The sequence below is a fragment of the Heptranchias perlo genome, chromosome 27 (genome assembly GCF_035084215.1).
Source record: "Heptranchias perlo isolate sHepPer1 chromosome 27, sHepPer1.hap1, whole genome shotgun sequence".
In the NCBI taxonomy this organism is placed as follows: Eukaryota; Metazoa; Chordata; class Chondrichthyes; order Hexanchiformes; family Hexanchidae; genus Heptranchias; species Heptranchias perlo.
In genome coordinates, this window is record NC_090351.1 from 13,660,029 (window position 1) to 13,678,798 (window position 18,770).

The following is an 18,770-nucleotide window of genomic DNA, read 5'->3' on the forward strand; positions in this document are numbered from 1 at the left end:
AGGAATTTATTGAGTCAGGCACTATAATGGGTTCTAGGTGCAATTAGATGCATTTCTAGAGAGAGAAGGGATTGAAGTATATGGTGAGAGGCAGGTAGGTGGAACAAGCTTTTTGGGCCTTAATGGCTTTTCCCCGCTTCTAAAAATTTCTATGTTGCCTTCATAGGGTTCCCAAGTTTTTTGATTCTATTACTCAACGGATCACTATGCTGTGACTAGGAACACACACATCTTGTAATCACAAACCTCGACCACCACCCATTTGCAGAACCAGATAGACAATTTAAGCAGAACAAAAGCCATTTGTTGAGGAGTAACTTCAATGAGAGCAGCAGTTTGTGACACTTGAACTACAGTACAAATCTAAATATAAACCTAACTCAAATCCATAGAATCCAATATCCTTGTTGCACAAGAGGCAAAAAAGATTCTAACATTTTGCTAGCATAGATTTTATGAATTTAGATTTAGGGAGATCTTTGCACTTCATTTACAGAAGCAAATAGCTTCCAGTTTAATTAGTTCTGTTCTCCAGTGAAGAGTCTGCATTATCCTTTGCTCATCAATCAGATTCTATGGATTTTTATTATGTTTTATAAGAGTGCTCCCTCATATTCTTCAAAATCTGTTTATAAAAGTCAAATTTCAACTTTCTAGAAGATACTTTTTGTTCATGGATTTATCTCCCTGAATGGTAAGAATTTATAGCCAGATATCTCTGTTCTTATGGTTTGCCTTTTATAAACTTTTTTACAGTTGCAATTCAGATCGACTAACATTGGATGCAAAATATTTACATCAAAGCCACTTCAAGGAATATTTTAGCCTGTTAGTGAAAAAATAGGCTTCCCTGCTTTATAATTGCATCAACTTTTTTGCTAATGTTAGCAGAGGTAAATATACTCTTCAGTTATAACCCAAGAATAACGCTTCAAATCAAAGATAAAAATGAAGTATTTGCTTCTAAAACTTGGTCTTACTGAAGAATATGGTGATGGAGAGATGTGAGTGGTTATAACATTATGGCGGTATGATATGGAACGTTATGGTGAATCAAACCAAGGCTTCCTGCCTGTGCTCTGGTCCACAAGCTGCATAACTTCAGGGTCATCCCAGCACTTAGTGGGATTTTGTGACATCAGCAACACAGTCAGTGCTTTCCAACATCCCAGAATTTCCTGTGTGCACAGGAAAATGGTGCTGAAGATCTGCTCTGTACTCGGATAACACCAATACCCTACCAGCAACTTGAATTGGTACTCCAATTTAGGAGTGATGGGCTGCACACAGTCTGGAAGGGTGCGTTATTGAGTATCAATTAACTGAATAATAATCAGAAATGAAACAGACAGTTATATTTAGGAAAATAGCTCAAAGCTCTACCACCTCCCCTTGACATTCAACGGCATTACCATCGCCGAATCCCCCACCATCAACATCCTGGGGGTCACCATTGACCAGAAACTTAACTGGACCAGCCACAATACTGTGGTTACAAGAGCAGGTCAGAGGCTGGGTATTCTGCGGCGAGTGACTCACTTCCTGACTCCCCAAAGCCTTTCCACAAGGTACAAGTCAGGAGTGTGATGGAATACTCTCCACTTGCCTGGATGAGTGCAGCTCCAACAACACTCAACAAGCTCGACACCATCTAGGACAAAGCAGGTCGCTTTGGCATTCCATCCACCACCCTAAATATTCACTCCCTTCACCATCAGTGCATCGTGGCTGCAGTGTGTACCATCCACAGGATGCACTGTAGCAACTTGCCAAGGCTTCTTCAACAGCATCTCCCAAACCCACGACCTCTACCACCTAGAAGGACAAGGGCGGCAGGCACATGGGAACAACACCACCTGCACGTTCCCCTCCAAGTCACACACCATCCTGACTTGGAAATATATTGCTATTCCTTCATCGTCGTTGGGTCAAAATCCTGGAACTCCCTACCTAACAGCACTGTGGGAGAACCTTCACCACACGGACTGCAGCGGTTCATGAAGGCAGCTCACCACCACCTTCTCAAGGGCAATTAGGGATGGGCAATAAATGCTGGCCTTGCCAGCGACGCCTACATCCCATGAACGAATAAAAAAAAAAGTTACAAAAACGTTTCAGGCTATATTTAGTCATTGTCCATATAAGGGGAGATGGTTGAAGCTTCACAGGAATTTGTTGTTGAGGACGGAAACCGTGTACGACTAAAATTCCAGGAAACAAACTGATCGAAGCAGAAAGGAATGTTAAATTGGCTTAATATACGGTCCACAGGGTTGGCTTTCACGTGACCGCTTCCATCGAGCGGGAGGCGGATGGAGCGAGTGGAAGCAGTTCGACACCTGAGCCATTTTCATAGTCGGGCCTCATTAGCGTTCCATCTGTGAGCTGTTTACACTTTAGGGGGAGACGTGAAATCTGGCAGCACACCATGGAACCCAACCAGGCCAGGTAAGTTAAAGGGAGGTGGGTAGAGAGGCGATCCTGGGGAAGAGTCGGGCATTGGGCGGGGTGGGGGGTTGATTTGAAGCGTTACTCTTGGGTTATAACTGAAGAGTATATTTTCCTCTGCTAATATTAGCAAAAAGCACTGCTCCTCTTAGCCCCACAAAAATCATTTAAAAGCCTTTTTCTAAAAAAAAAAATTCAGCGGCCTGCTGTGGCCCCCTTAAGGACCGCTGGTTAGGCCATTCCACGTCAAATACCAATGTGAAGAGTGTGCCTGGTGCATGCTTCTACCATTGGTACCTTAATTGCATTAGGGTCCTATTGATGTCATCGGACCATGTTTCGAATCGGCTAATGAGGCTCCCACCTGTTCCCGACAGGCAGCTGGGCCGCCCATTTCAAGCCCCCCACCAAAATGGCGGCGATCCAGATCGCCGCCATTTTGGTGGGGGGCTTGAAATGGGCGGCCCAGGAACGGGGGCAGTAAATACTGTGCTGCTATTTTCATCATATTATAGCCCCGTCCCCGACCAGTGGGGAGCAGGGGAAGGGGGATGAAAATTGGCCCCCATTTCTCTCTGGAGATGATCCACTTTTGGGGGAGATGGCTTGCCTCTTGTTTGGTTCCTTTGCTCACATTCTGCCTGAGATTAGGAACTCATTATATGGTGAATCATGGGCTGAAATCAATCGGCAATGAAATCCCTTGCCACAAGAACAGTATGAAGGAAAATCAAAATACTGCGGATGCTGGAAACCTGAAATAAAAACAGAAAATGCTGGAAATACTCAACACATCAGGCAACATCTGTGGAGAGAGAAATTATTCTGACAAAGGGTCATCGACCTGAAACGTTAACTCTGTTTCTTTCTCCACAGATGCTGCCTGACTTGCTGAGTATTTTCTGTTTTTATAACAGGATGGAGGAGGCTGACTACCATTCAATCTGTGCCATTTAATTTATATTCTGAAGAACCAAAATCATCCTAACTTGACAAATAAATCACCTTCCATGTCTAGTACAAAATCTGATAATGGAAAGTTTGTTTTGTGTTATCTGACCAACTGGCAGTCAAACATGTGGGGCCCACCTCTCCAATCTGATAGTGACCTGTGGTCCTAATCACATCCACATTGTGAATACAGAGTCTTAGGAATAAGTAAGTACAACAAACTTTATTTTGTTATGTCTCAGGAGTATTAAGCAAAATTGGAGGCTGACATTTCCCAGCTTCAGGTTGTTTTCAGAAGTACTTTAGAATTGATGAAAATTATGGGATGATGGAGCTTTAAAAAGACTTTAAATTAACTTGGCATCATCCCTTTTGCGATGTTTTCTTTGGAATTTTGCCACCGACCAGCTGTCTGAAACAACCTTTTCAGCCCCATATCATATCCATATTCCTAACTGTATTGAAATTCATAAATTAAAGGACAGTTTCTCTATTTATTTTTTGACCTGTTACGAATTGACTAGTCTTTTTACTATCGTGGTAATCCATTCACTAGGAGGTTGATTGTAAAGGCATTAACCTGAACTCAATTGGTAACTAAATGATTGCAAAGTATAAACTGCAACGTTCTTTCACTTATCATTTCAGACCGAAAGCTGTTTAAAAAGATTGAAACTACTGGATTCCAAATGGAAAAATCTCGGACCTGTATCAAGTACCTCATGTTTCTGTCCAATAGTTTAATTTTTGTAAGTAACTGGCTGGTCATATTTCTGGAGAGATAAGAATGGCTATTTGAATGGAGACAGGCACTTGGTAGAAAACTCTGGGAATATTCATGAGATTGGTAATTACAAGAGATGATATTAAAACCTGTGTCTATGGCAACAGGCAATGTTATTCAATAACTTTAATCAAATACATGCCGTGTAATTTTATTAAAGTCTAGAATGCAGCTTAATTGTATTATGAGGTAAAGGGTACTTTATCTTAAAAACAGTCATGAAATAATATCCAGGAGCTGTGGAGATTATTGCAGGATTCTTGATGAATTTTAATGCAGGATGCTGCAACTCACTGTAATAACCTTGCTATGGTCTGTTACAGGCAGGGGGTATTTGTCTGCTGGGAGTTGGCATCTGGGTTACAACCAACCCTAATGGCTTCAAGAACATTGTGACCGCAAACCCTTTGATCTATACTGGGGCTTACATCATCCTGTCAGTCGGGGTAATTCTCTTCTTCCTAGGGTTCTTAGGTTGCTGGGGAGCCATCCGAGAGAGCAAACAACTGCTTATGACTGTACGTACAGCAACTTGATTCTTTCAGATTTTTTTTGATTGATGTACAGAGGTGTGAGAATGCTTAAAATTCAATCTTAATTTCCCACCCCCTCCCACCCCGAAATTTATAATCAATGAGATAAATTGCAAATTACTCCTTCAATAGGGTAACACCAACATGTGCAACACCCAATTTTCTCTTTTGAAGGTGCTAGGTTTCCAAGGGTATTGTTCCACATACGCCATCCGCCCTCCGGTCCCTTGCCCAGCTGGCCATTCGTCACATTTGTGCCTGGTGAGTGGCGGCAAGCATTTGGCCATGGGAGCATCATAGCCAAAACCCAATCAGGTCCAGGTCTGAAGTCTGCACCTTTGCACTTCCCATCAAGCATTCACTGGGTAGCAAGGAGGACCAGGACCATGTGGCTGAGGTTTTCCCTCTCTGGTCCAGGAGCATTGAGGCTATTTGTAGTAGCTATGCTGTTGGCTCAGTACAGGCCTTGGTTCCAAATCAGTCTCGAATGCATCATTACCTCAGATAATCAAAAGGTAATGTAAGAACATTGCCTTTTTAAATTTAATTCAGATTCTTAACATACGAATTAGAATTATGTCAGGGATTAGTGTCTGCTCACCAGCCAATTGGACAAAATTATTTTAATAAATTAAAGGTGATTATGTAGTGTGCTCATCTCTAGAAATACGAATCAATGCTGCACCATATTTACGTTTCACACTCCTTCATTCTAAGATGCCGCACACAACACGGATCTTTTCTGGTGGTCTGATAATTGTTGAAAGTGGTGGCTTTCAAACTTTTCTGACTGGTGGACCCCCTGTAAAATATTGACACAATCCCAGTGACCCCTATAAAATATGGACAAACCACAAGAGCCCCCCAGTAAATATTGGCACATTTCCAATGACCCTTGTAAGATATGGACACACTCCAAGGGATACCCTGTAAAGTACTGACAAATTCTAAGGGGCCCCCAGTAAATATTGACTCACTCTCAGGGACCCCCTGTAATATGTTGGCACACTCCCAGGGAGACCCTGCAAAATATTGTCACACTCTCACGGATGCTCTGTAAATATTGACACTTTCAGGGACCCGTGTAAATATTGAAACACTCCCAGGAATCATCTTAAGTGTCAGCCTTGGCTCAGTTGATAGCACTGTCACTGCAAAGTTAGAAGGTTGTGGGTTCAAGACCCACTCTGGAGACTTGAGCATATAATCTAGGCTGACAATTCAGTGCAATGTTGAGGGAGTACTGCACTGTTGGAGGTGCCATCTTTTGGATGAGATGTTAAACCAAGGCCCTATCTGCTCTCTCAGGTGGATGTAAAAGATCCCATGACACTGTTTGAAGAAGAGCAGGGGAGTTCTCCCCGATGTCCTGGCCAATATTTGTCCCTCAACCAACATCACTAAAACAGATTACTTGGTCATTATCTCATTGCTGTTTGTGGGACCTTGCTGTGTGCTGCTGCGTTTCCTACATTACAACAGTACTTAATTGGTTGTAAAGTGCTTTGGAATGTTCTGAGGTCATGATAGGCGCTATATAAATGCAAATCTTTTCTTTTTCTTTTTCTTTAACAAATAACCAACTCTTTGAGACCACCTGTAACCTCCAGTTTAAAGACTTGTGCCATACTAGTTTTACAGATTTGCATTAGTCCTATCTTTTTTGTAAGATTTGCCAGCCTTAAAGTATTTTTAAAGCCCCTTGTATCATAACTCCATATAAAGTGATGTTTCTTTATCAATGTGTCAATGTAACTAGGATAATTTTTCCTTTGAACTTTCCGTTTGTGCTTATTTTAAAAACTGCAAATGAGCCGTCCCCACATTCTTTTCTACATCATCACTGTGTTGAAATGAAGACTTACTGCAACTTCTCCTACTCTTAATTCATTCATTCCCACTGCCTCAAAACTGTGGGACTCCTTCCCCTCCTGTCCCTTCAGTCTTCCCTTCCTCCTACAATCAACAAGCTTTTAAACAAAGTTTAACCAGCCCTTCTTCATTTTCTTTGTCATCTACTCTTTTCTTCTTTGGTGCTGAATTCTTCAGTGGCTCTCGACCCTTCATCCAAGGCCCAATATTATTACAAAATGAATTTGACTGAATAGCAAACCTGAGTAATTTGAAATTATCGAGCTCATGCGCTTACGTACTTGGGGGCTTGCCTTTACAAAGCAGAAATGCAAAGCTTGTCCTTGAGTGTATCAATGACCTAGGTTGTGAGCAGCTCCTGCTGGTGATTCCAGTTCATCCACACTGTGTCTTGCTTCTCTTACACAGTATTCCATCCTATACTGAGAGAAACTTACTAAAAAAACGAGGATCACTTCCTTGCGTTTTCTAAAACTCACTGAGCTCAAGCCAAATTGTATATTTATGAATAAAAAAATGAATTCTGTGTGCTACGCCCATAATTCAATAATGTTCATGAGTTTGTTTTAAGTCCTCCCCTAAATAAATGAGTAAATGTGACAAGGTAACTGCTAGTCAGTTTATAACTGAATTTCTCCAGCCTGGCTCGAACGCCTTCAGAATCACACAGCCTCGTGAAAATCGAAGGCAAGGCGCCTGTGTAAAGCATCACAGCAAATACCCAGAAACTAGAAGCAGTGCATCAGGTTCAATATCTCTGGTTTGAAGTGTCAGATTTTAGATTTCTGGTGTTAGTGAAATCGTAATTGCATATTTAAGACTTTGCTATAAATGGCAAACAGCGTAAATATTCCCCACATCGCGACTCGAACAGATAGTTAAAGGCATTAGGATTAATTGATTGTGTGCTGTTAATTGCAGTTTTTGCTGCTGATTCTGATCATTTTCATCCTGGAGTTGGTTGCAGCTGCCCTTGCATTAGTCTTCAGAAAGCAGGTAAGTACAATGACCAGAAATAAAACTGTTACTTTTCAGCTATTTGTTAGAAATTACCGTGCACCGTATACTAATACTGTCATTTATTTTCAGATAAGAAAGGATTATTTCTTAAAGGAATTGCAGATGAAGTATAAAGGAGACAATTCTACAGATGCCTTTTCAAAGACCTGGAATACCATTATGATAGGCGTAAGTTTAAAAAAAAATTCTCTCCTTCCTCCTCACCACCCAAAGACACTGATTTATGCTGCCTATAGTTCCGCAGGCACCAGTTGCCAACTTGTGCCTCACCCAAGTGAGTGCTGACCAGCTAATTGGCCGTGTGATGCATCACAAGTGAGTGTCAACAGGCTGCTTGGCCGTGTGATGCATCACAAATGAGAGCCAACAGGCTGCTTGGCCGTGTGATGCATCACAAAAATGAGAATTGACAGGCTGCTTGACCGTGTGATGCACCACGAGTGAGTGACAACAGGCTGCTTGGCCACGTGATGCATCACAAGTGAGTGTGATTCTATATTCATTTACTCCCACACTTGTACTCTTCAGCAGGGTCACAGGATGGTGTGTTGGGGCAAGAACCTTTCTCTCTTCCCTAACACGGCAGCAGTGGTGCTGGTTGTAGCACATTGACTGATGCCTTGGGCAAGACCAACTAACTCAGTACTGCGTGGGTTTGAATCTGGATCTCCTTGACCTGTTGGCTCACCTATGTTAAGAGTCACAGGGTACACAACCTCGGGTACCTTACTGTTTATGTTGCAGAACCTCTTCCACTGGATTCAGTGTTATTATCCAGTGAGCCCTGCTGGAAAGTGCTTGTGTGTGGGTGTCGGGTGACAATAGAGTTGAACCCTGCTGTGGTACACGGCCTGACCAAGCAGAGAAACAGGCCATCCAGCCCATCAAGTTGTGTGCTGGTGTTTTTCTCCACCCAGACTCCTGCTTGCCTCCTGTACCCTTTAATGTTCCTTTCACTGTGAAGTAGAATTTGTATCAAAGACTTATTAGTATCAAAGTTGATGACTTGTCGTTTCAGTTTTCCTGCTGTGGTGTAAATGGGCCTCGCGATTTTGGACAGAATTCCACTTTTCACGAGCTTTTCCCCCGTATGCTATTACCTGAAGCATGTTGTAAGAGGAACAGCACAATCCTTGCGGAGGTGTTTCTAGACAAGAACAAATGTTTACAGGGAGACACTGGCTACATGAACAACAAGGTAAATGGAATATCTCCATGAAGCATTTGTTGTAAAGAGGCACTAATTCTTACCAAACAAGTTGGTAGGATTGTTACAAATCATACTGGTAGCTCCAACCAGTCAGATCTCAGGATTTATACGATGTGTTTATCTCTTAAATTATGTAAATATGATTACATTTTTGATGGGGTTCAGTAAGCTAAGCAGGGGTCTATGAGACCAAGTTGGGTTCATAGAATCATACAACACAGAAGGAGGCCATTCGGCCCATTGTGCCTGTGCTGGCTCCTTTAAAGAGCTATCCAAATAGTCCCACTCCCTTGCTCTTTCCCCATTGCCCTGCAAATGTTTCCTTTGCAAGTATATATCCAATTCCCCTTTTGAAAATTACTATTTAATCTGCTTCCACCACCCTTTCAGGCAGTGCATTCCAGATCATTACAATTCACCGCGTAAAAGAAATTCTCACTTCCCCTCTGGTTCTTTTGCCAATTATCTTAAATCTGTGTCCTCTGGTTACCAACCCTTCTACCAGTGGAAACAGTTTTTCCCTATCTACTCTATCAAAACCCTTCAAAAGGGTTGTATGAAAGAATCTATCTTTGGTCTACATTACAATTGCCAGCATAGGAATATAGGAACAGGAGTAGGCCATTCAGCCCCTCATGCCTGCTCTGCCATTTGATAAGATCATGGCTGATCTGTGATCTAACTCCATATACCTGCCTTTGGCCCATATGCCTTAATACCCTTGATTGCCAAAAAGCTATCTATCTCAGATTTAAATTTAGCAATTGAGCTAGTATCAATTGCCGTTTGCAGAAGAGAGTTCCAAACTTCTACCATCTTTTGTGTGTATAAATGTTTTCTAATCTCACTCCTGAAAGGTCTGGCTCTAATTTTTAGACTGTGCCCCCGACTCCTAGAATCCCCAACCAGCGGAAATAGTTTCTCTCTATCCACCCTATCTGTTCCTCTTAATATATAATCTTCGATCAGATCACCATTCAACCTTCTAAACTCTGGAGAATACAACCCCAATTTGTGTAATCTCTCCTCGTAACTTAACCCTTGAAGTCCGGGTATCATTCTAGTAAACCTACGCTGCACTCCCTCCAAGGCCAATATGTCCTTCCGAAGGTGCGGTGCCCAGAACTGCTCACAGTACTCCAGGTGCGGTGTAACCAGGGTTTTGTATAGCTGCAGCTTAACTCCTGCCCCCTTGTACTCTAGTCCTCTAGATATAAAGGCCAGCATTCCATTAGCCCTATTGATTATTTTCTGCACCTGTTCATGATACTTCAATGATCTATGTACCTGAACCCCTAAGTCCCTTTGGACATCCACTGTTTTTAACTTTTTACCATTTGGAAAGTACCCTGTTCTATCCTTTTTTGATCCAAAGTGGATGACCTCACATTTGCCTACATTGAATTCCATTTGCCACAGTTTGGCCCATTCACCTAATCTATCAATATCCCTTTGTAATTTTATGTTTTCATCTAAACTGCTTATAATGCCACCAATCTTTGTGTCATCGGCAAACTTAGATATGAGACTTTCTATGCCTTCATCTAAGTCGTTAATAAATATTGTGAATAATTGAGGCCCCAAGACAGATCCCTGCGGGACTCTACTAGTCACATGAAACCTTGTGGTCGATTTCCACGTAAGCTCGCTGCCTGCCTGTTGAACTTCTATGGAGTCCTAAACCATTTTCATGGTCAGGCCAAATTTTAATAATGCTCCACCTGGGCCCACAAAAATCATTAAATTAACTTGCCTTTGATGTTCGGATTTAAGGACCGCTAGTTAGGCTGCTCTACGTAGAGTTCCAATGGGTGGGGCTTGAGCAGCACACGTGTGCCCAATGGAACTCTAGAATGGCATGCTCCATTTCCGGCTGGAGTCTTGGCTGCCTATTTCCCGGCCTGGACAAAATCAGGGGCAGGCCAGACGTCAGTGGCAACGGGGTGATAAGTCTTTTTACCGTTCCTGCTGAAAAAACAAGGCGGTAGGAGGATCAAAATTGGCATCCTTGTTTCTTCAATCAGAGGTGTAAAGTCCACTGATGTAAAACGAGCTGAAAATGGGCCCCATCTACTTCTTCGGGGGTGCTGCCGGCGCCTATTTCTCCTCCACGGGCAACTCGCCCCACAAGATAAAAGGGCCCTCATGTACATTTCGGGAGGTGGGAGGGGGTTTGGATCGGACAACTTGGGGGTGGATGGGGGGGCGATCACCAGGACTGCAGATTCGGGGGAATGCTCCTGCTCCTTCTGGTGCCACAGAAAGGTTTTTTAAAAAAAAAGTTTTCAAAACTCATGTTCCATTTGTGGCCGCAGGCCCCATGCCTGCCTCACTCTTCAGTAACACATTTTATAGAGGAGTACATCAACAGGTGTTAGTCCCCTTAAATATGATAATGAAGGGCCTAATGCCTGTTTTAGGCGTCTGCCTGGAACACTTAAAAAATTTTTTTAAATGGTCCCCTCAAATTTAGGAGCGGGAGCAATGCCTGTGCAGATTGGGTGCAAGCCGTCCCACTGCTAAATTGGTATGCTTTGCACCCGTTTTACACCCGAAAATCTACCCCAATGAGTTACTCTTCTGTGGTTGCAGACAAATAGAAAGAAGGCCAGTATGAGGAGAGAAACAGCAGAAGAATAGTAATGAACATAACTGGAAGCACATACACGTTTGCAGGTAGAGACAGGAAGAAAGAAAATTTTACCTGCGGTTGTTTGATGACACTAGTAGATCTCTTGCGGCATTTCTCATGGTGAATTGGTGGGGGGGGGTCATACTTTTAGAGCAATGGGGGTATTATCAACAAAGTGTCGTGGGAAAGTCTTACAGGAAGTGTGACATATACAGGAAATGCTTGCTGTATTCAAGACTTTAAGTAAATTAGAGATTATAGCACAATGTTGACTCTTCATAGCTGTAGCTTTCATTCTCCTTTGTTGTTTCAGGGATGTTTCTCAATGATTGCAGAGAATTTTCGGAATTACGTTCATCTGATTGGAACGTTCAGTATAATAGTGCTTTTAATTGAGGTAAGGTCACATTTATGCAGATATAAAAACCTTGAAATGCTGCACAGATTAAAAGGAAAGTGGAAGATTTCCTCTGTTCACTGCTTGTCGTGAAACTGTAAGCATGTTTTTTACAAATACGTTTACAAATGGCAAATGAGGAAATCTTTCTCCAAGGTGTTCTGGTATCACCATCATTGCATAAAAGGAGCTTTCCTGTTGCTGTCTAAACATGTACATGTTAATCGTTGGGTGAGGAGGTCTGTACATGCACGGGCGGGAGAGTTGTGGTTTGAGTCAGGCAGTATAAATGGGGCACTGCCTGACTGGAAGCCTTATGGCACCAGCCTGAGACCAGTAGCCAAAGTATTAATGAACCAAAAGACCAACTCTGGACATCTGGGTTGTTTTGTCATGACTGTCACATCGAACAAAACTGTAAAAAAAACAATTGTGCAAAGTCCCTTGGAGGCATTTCTGCTCAAAGCACTTTCCTTCCAAATGTGCTTTAACAGCGGCGCCATAGAGATACCAGAGGATGGCTGCTGTTTGTGGAACTGCAGCAAGAGTTTGTGTCTTCAGGAGAGGATGGGAGAGAAATTGATTTATGCAACTATGAAATTGGTAGCTCCAAGCATTAAATAGAAAGGTCTCCCAAATAGAAAGGTGCCTGTAACTCAAACTGCTGTGCCTCAGTTGGGTGAATTTTTCCAATTCTACGTAGTAGACTGTGCAATTGACTTGCACTATCTAAAGGGTTTTTTTTTTGTCCGCACTGTGTTTAAGTGACTTTTCCTGTTGGCAGATCACCTTTCAAGCAGGGGAAGGACAGACACAGGGAAGCAGATCTTGACTTTATGCGATAGTGTAAGACGGGCGATGTCAGATCAGAGGACAAAGGAAATCTTCCCCTTTCCTTTCATTCTGTGCAATCTCTCCCTATTAGAGGAAAGTAAAATCAGGAGAGATGTATAACGGGCGGCTGATCAGATATTACCCATTTTACACTATCGTCCAAAATCAAACTTATCCCATGGTGAGAGAAAAATGGCAGGAAAAGATTAGCAATAAATTAAAATATAATAATCTCTGGGAAATTTGATGTTATGAATTCATTTTCAGAAAAGCACAATTACGTCCGATTGAGGTGCTCAGCTCCAATTAGATTGTGTGATGTGGATGCTTTGCCCCATTTTCTTCCTTCCCTATTTACTTCCTGTTATGCACCACAAACTGTACATCCCCTGTCCCCCGGGGAAGCAATGTGTGAGAAAAGTTCAATAACTCAGAGCAAACTTTGTGTTACGACGTAGAACAAATCCGGTTTTCCTTTTCCTTTGCAGCTTGGCGCTATGGCTTTTGCAATCTTCGTGTACCGGACCTATAACTAGTACTGACCATCGTCAGGAGGAAGGGGCAAAGACCCACTGGTTGTTGAACAAAATAAAAAGAAACAGGCAGCAAGAAACACCCTACGTTTGCTGGACAATGACTGGGTGGCTGTGCGTAGCCCGCAGTGATTTACTGAGACTGTATTCAAATAACGGCTAAAATCGGGTTTGAGAAGGAAAGACGCAAACTCCAACAAAGAAAAACACACAAGATAAAACCAAACCATTTTTATATTTCAGTCTACACATTTATATTCTTTGTTTTAGCCCCATTAAGAATGTGCTACTTAACTTTTTGTGTTACTGGCCCTATTTAAATGGTTGTGTAGTGAGGCACTAATGTAATGTGGAGCTAATTCTGTTTGAATATTTGTAATATCTCCATTGTATTTTTGACCTTAAACCTGAAAGTCTGTAGTGAAACATCTTTTTAAAGCTGCCCTTTTAATTTATTATCCCCCTGTACTTTGCAACTTAGACCTCCCCTCTCTCCCTCCCCCCCGCAACAGATGACCAGCTCCCAGCCTTCTGTTTTTGAGGTGGTTATGAGAAGGACACGGGTGATATGGGTCATCTTGTCCACTTCAGCTCCCCCACCACCCCTCCACCTCCCGGTGAGAGTTCAGCTTGGCAACTTCCCCACGCCAGCTTGCCTGCTGGGATTGGAGACTTGCCATTCCAAGAATCCCATCATACAGCCCGTGCACCATCACTCCGTGCTCGACAGTAACAAGCAGCAAGGACCCTACTTTATGTTTCCTACTGCCACTGTGGGAGCTGTGTTTTCCCATTGAGATTTTCTCTCAGTGCTAATGGAGAATTCTATTATTTGTTTCACACACTGGTTGTATTCCATTGTCTTGGTTTGCAAACGGCTGAAAACTAGCTGTTGTGTAGAGTATATAAAAGCAGTAGAGGATAACACATTTTAAAACTAATTTATTATGCTATGCAAATGGAACCTTGTTCCCAAGGCTGGAGAGCCCTCTGAGTAATAAACGCTTTTGAAAATGGCTAGAAAATTCAGACCAGGGCATAATGAGGTAAGCATTCCTCTGGTCACCATGGGCAACAACATCAGAAATAGATTTGTGAAGATTTCCTTGTTATAATATTTCTAGTGACATCACAAATGTTCTTTTAGAATTCTTGCCTCAGTATTTTCTGATGACATGTACAGCGCAGCAAGGGCTCTCAGGTGTCTGATATCAGGGTTATCAATTGGATTTTTAAAAACTAACAGAACATACTGGATGATTGTATCGTATGTCTCTTCTCTCGTAACAAGTTACCTATAACTGAAGTTAAACTCGTGGGCCTATAATTTTCCGATTGACTTATTGCCCTTTTTAAATACAGACATCACACGGCCTCTCTCCAGTCCAATGGAACAATCCAAGACTTTAGGGAGCTGTTAAATACATGAGCTGATGGCATGCATAATACAACCCCCACTTCTTCGCGCACCCTAGGGTGAATACCGTCAGGGCCCAGCAGCCCGATCTGTTTTAAGAGCCCTAATTCTCACGAGATGAGAATTATTTCTACATCCACTTCTCCATATTAAATTTTAGCATCATCTCCAAGTACAGCACTGGCTCAGCATCATTCTTCAGTAGTGGAGACGGATACAAAGTTACCATTTATAACCTCACCCATATAGAATCATAGAATCTTACAACACACAGAAGGAGACCGTTCAGCCCATCGTGCCTGTGCCGGCTTTTTGAAAGAGCTATCCAATTAATCCCACTCGCCGGCTCTTTCCCCATAGCCCTGCAATTTTCTCCCCTTCAAGTATGTATCCCTTTTGAAAGTAACTATTGAATCTGCTTCCACCACCCTTTCAGGCATTCCAGATCATAATTACTTGGGACTCGACCCAAATCTGCCCTGCAGAATCCTGCAGTGGACCTATACCATCCTTGATGGCTTTCTGACTCCTAACATAGCTCAAAAACATAGCTATCAATGCCATTCCTATCCACTATCTTCTTTTCCATTAATTTTTTTCACAAATCTGGTAACAGATTTTGTTGTCCTCAACTGAATCAGAATCCCATCCTTATTCATTTGAGAGTTGTTTACCTTGCACCTGATAAAATATTTCTATGTTAGTTTAATTAGTTTTGGACATCACTATTTAGCCATTTTGGTTTTGTCTTGCCCTTCTTTACTTTTCATCTGTGCTGCAATTATATCTATAGGATTCTCCAGCTGACCTTATTCAGAGTAAACCCCAAAATGTTACTTCAAACTAAATTATGAGAGTCGGATATGAGGATATAGGTTTGAACTAGTAAAAGGCAAATTTAGGAATGATGTCAGGAGGTATTTCACACAAAAAGTGCTCAATCTGTATTGAATGAACAGCGACATATAAGAATCATTTCAGTCTATAAGATTTAGCATGCTATCGACTTCTTTAATGGTACATAAGGGGGCACTCATGGAAATCATGTGCCAGCTTAATTTGATACATTACTTGCAAAAATTAAATTGTTGTCTAGCATTTGGCAAAGATAGAAGCTAAGTCATTCAATTCAAATACAAACATGTTGTGTGATTTGTTCAAATACATTACTGATTAACAGCTCCTTTTAATATTCCATTATTTAATTCACTGGGTCCCTGTTAATGCTTTTGAAAGTATTTATCAACCTGTCTTTTTCAAATCAGTAAGTCCGCCTGGAACCTTCGAAGAGAGTTAATCAAGCCAGATAGTTTCCATAGATGGCGAGAAAAAGAGTGGAAACACTATGTAAGGAAATTACTTTTATCATAGTTTCACACAATTACAAACTATTATATTTTACTATACAGGTGCTAACTAAGTTTAACAACAATTGTAAAAATATACATTGTATTACTGCTACCATTCACGTGTTGTATTACTGTTTAATAAATCTGTTAAGCAGATAAAGTTTAAGTCAAATTATAGTGTAGTGTTATTCTGCTGCCTTCGGAAGGTATAGAAGATTTCGTGAAGGCACGGGATAGAATCAGGAGCTGAAGTAATCTGTAAAGGTTCTCTGTTCGTTACCATGAATAACTACATACATGGAAGATACAACACAAGAGATGGTCACTCGGCCACTCAATCCATGTCTGCATTTACCTTCCATGCGAGTAAATAGTCCTGATCATATTTACCCACCCTGTCCCACATCCCTTTAACCCCTTTTCCTTCATTCACCTAGCCAATCTAATTTGGAATGTTCTCTGGCCAGTGAAAATGGAGCTCTGTTTGTGCACCCAAATGCCAATTAAACTGTAATGTTACCAGCGAGCCATTGGGTCAGCCAGCATTTTGCTAAAAGTAGACAGGTTAAAATGTTGTTTTAAAAAGTTCCTGGGCCTGGTTACACTGCAGTTGGTGTGGAGCACAAAGCCTTGCAGTACTGCCTAAACTTGATTTAGTGACTTCAAGCAAAGATGCTTTGGATCAACACAAAATGTGCAGTATAATTGGCCTAAAAAATAACCATCACTCAGTTTATTAGTACTTATTGATGCCGTCTATTCTCACTGACAGCATCAGTAAGTATTACAGCTTTAAGCCCAGTATCTAACTTAACAGAAGTTGGCTTTGGTGAAAGCAGAGCTTTGTGTTTGTACTCAGAGCTATCAGAGCAGGGAAGTGTTAGGAGTGAGATTTATGACCAGAAAAAAGTGGCATAGATAGTAGTCCCATTTACGCTCTGTTTAACTATGGAGTAATCTTCACTTTCCAGAGTGGGTTGAATATGGTCACATTTAATAAATTCTCCCCTCTCCACTTTTGTGCCATCCCCATCTCTCCTGAAGATTTTGACTCCTTGCTCGGTAATAATTTCACAGGCTCCAGATATCTTCTGATAACCCGCCCAAGTGACCATTAATGTGTGAGCTTTGACAATGAGTGCCAACAGGCTATCCAACTTCTGGGGGGTCCCGTCCTCATCGGATAGCCACACGGGCTTGCTTCCAGGAGAAGTCACACATTAGGATCAGAAGCGGGAATGCTGGCTGATATTCCCCTCTCTAATTGTAGCACCTTTATTGCTACCATAGCAGAGATCATCTGATTCACCATTGACTGGTGATTGAACCACAGATCTTCCTGGTCTCTATAATCCAGCTATTGGCTGGATAAACTCGCTGAGCCATCGGGGGAGTTAGACTCGTACTTTTAAAATGAGCAAATCTTACTCTGAATGCAAAAATTGACAAGTCTGGCTATTGCTAACTGGAAACTCTATATCCTTTTCTAGCATAAGCAAAATCTCAATGTGACTAATGGAAGAATTACACCACCCTACAAGAGAACTGTAAAATAAGGCCATGATACTGCCATGTTAAACAAGTATAATTGTGACTTTTCACAATCTATAGATTTTAAAGTCTTGCAGGGATGAGGGACTTTGGTTATGTGGAGAGACTAGAGAGACTGAGATTGTTCTCCTTCGAGCAGAGAAGGTTAAGGGGAGATTTAATAGAGGTGCTCAAAATTATGAGGGATTTTGATAGAATAAATTAGGAGAAACTGTTTCCACTGGCAGGAGGGTCGATAACAAGATGACACAGATTAAAGATAATTGGCAAAAGAACCAGAGGGGAGATGAGGAGTAATTTCTTTTTTTACTCAGCAAGTTGTTTTGATCTGGAATTCACTACCTGAGAGATGGTGGAAGCAGATTCAATAGTAACTTTCAAAAGGGAATTGGATAAATACTTGAAAAGGAAAAATTTACAGAGCAATGGGGAAAGAGCAGGGGAATGGGGTTAATTGTTTGGCTCTTTCAAAGAACCGGCACATGCACAATGATCTGAATGGCCTCCTTCTGCGCTGTATGATTCTATGATTTAGTATTCACCTTTTACATCACAGGCTTCAAAAGGTGTTACACCTGAAAGTGTGGCCCCAGAGGCACTTTGAGTCGGAGACTAACTCAGCAATGCTACATTAATGAGAGCTTCATGGGATAAAGGGGTAGATGAAAACATTTTTTATAATAATAATGGAGAATAAAGAAGAAAGCCTGAGGAAAGAGGAGGGAAGAACAAACAAATTCTTGTATAATAAGCAAATGCTGCAAATCTACTGTGGGAGGTAGAATAATAACATTTTATAATGTAAATAACTCAGAATGAGAGGCTTTCGGGAGGGAAGAAGTGCTTTAGCTTTGCCTCCCTCCCAGAGTGCTTCAGCCTCCACTCTTTCCTATATCGCAGGCGCAACAAAGTGCTCCATCTCCTTCCCTCCCACCATGAGCTCTGCTCCCCTTCCCCAATTCAGCCCGGAGTCCAGCAGCTACATTCCTACCTGGCCTGGCCCGGCCCCAGCAGCAGTGCTGCCTCCTGATCCTGAATACACCAGTGCAGCCAGCCTCGACCGTCCAGTCTGACTCTGAAGGCCGATGAATACTCATTTAAAATTCCATTGAAATGGGGCCATCGTTGACCTCCCTCTAGGTTGTGATCACATTTATGAAATTGATGACTCTGAATTCATTTCAGTAATTGCAATGTAATTTATAATATTTTTGGCTGTTGGTTAAAACAATTTATAAC

At 41.8% G+C, this 18,770-nt stretch overlaps 1 protein-coding gene across 5 annotated transcripts in view; it reads left to right on the top strand.

Moving 5' to 3' along the window:
* Nucleotides 1–16,152, top strand: part of tspan18b (tetraspanin 18b) — a 95,166-nt gene extending 79,014 nt beyond the window's left edge. For 3 of the 5 annotated variants that reach the window (XM_068007374.1, XM_068007373.1, XM_068007372.1), the window contains 7 exons: nt 4,048–4,148; nt 4,507–4,701; nt 7,510–7,584; nt 7,678–7,776; nt 8,627–8,806; nt 11,764–11,847; nt 13,170–16,152. In XM_068007374.1, coding sequence (XP_067863475.1) covers nt 4,089–4,148; nt 4,507–4,701; nt 7,510–7,584; nt 7,678–7,776; nt 8,627–8,806; nt 11,764–11,847; nt 13,170–13,217 — 741 coding nt within the window. In that variant the 5' untranslated portion in view covers nt 4,048–4,088 and the 3' untranslated portion in view covers nt 13,218–16,152. Of the gene's footprint in view, nt 1–3,324; nt 3,607–4,047; nt 4,149–4,506; nt 4,702–7,509; nt 7,585–7,677; nt 7,777–8,626; nt 8,807–11,763; nt 11,848–13,169 lie in introns of all 5 variants that reach the window. The other 2 variants (XM_068007376.1, XM_068007377.1) reach the window with 2 other exon arrangements.
* Nucleotides 16,153–18,770: the final 2,618 nt, after the last annotated feature.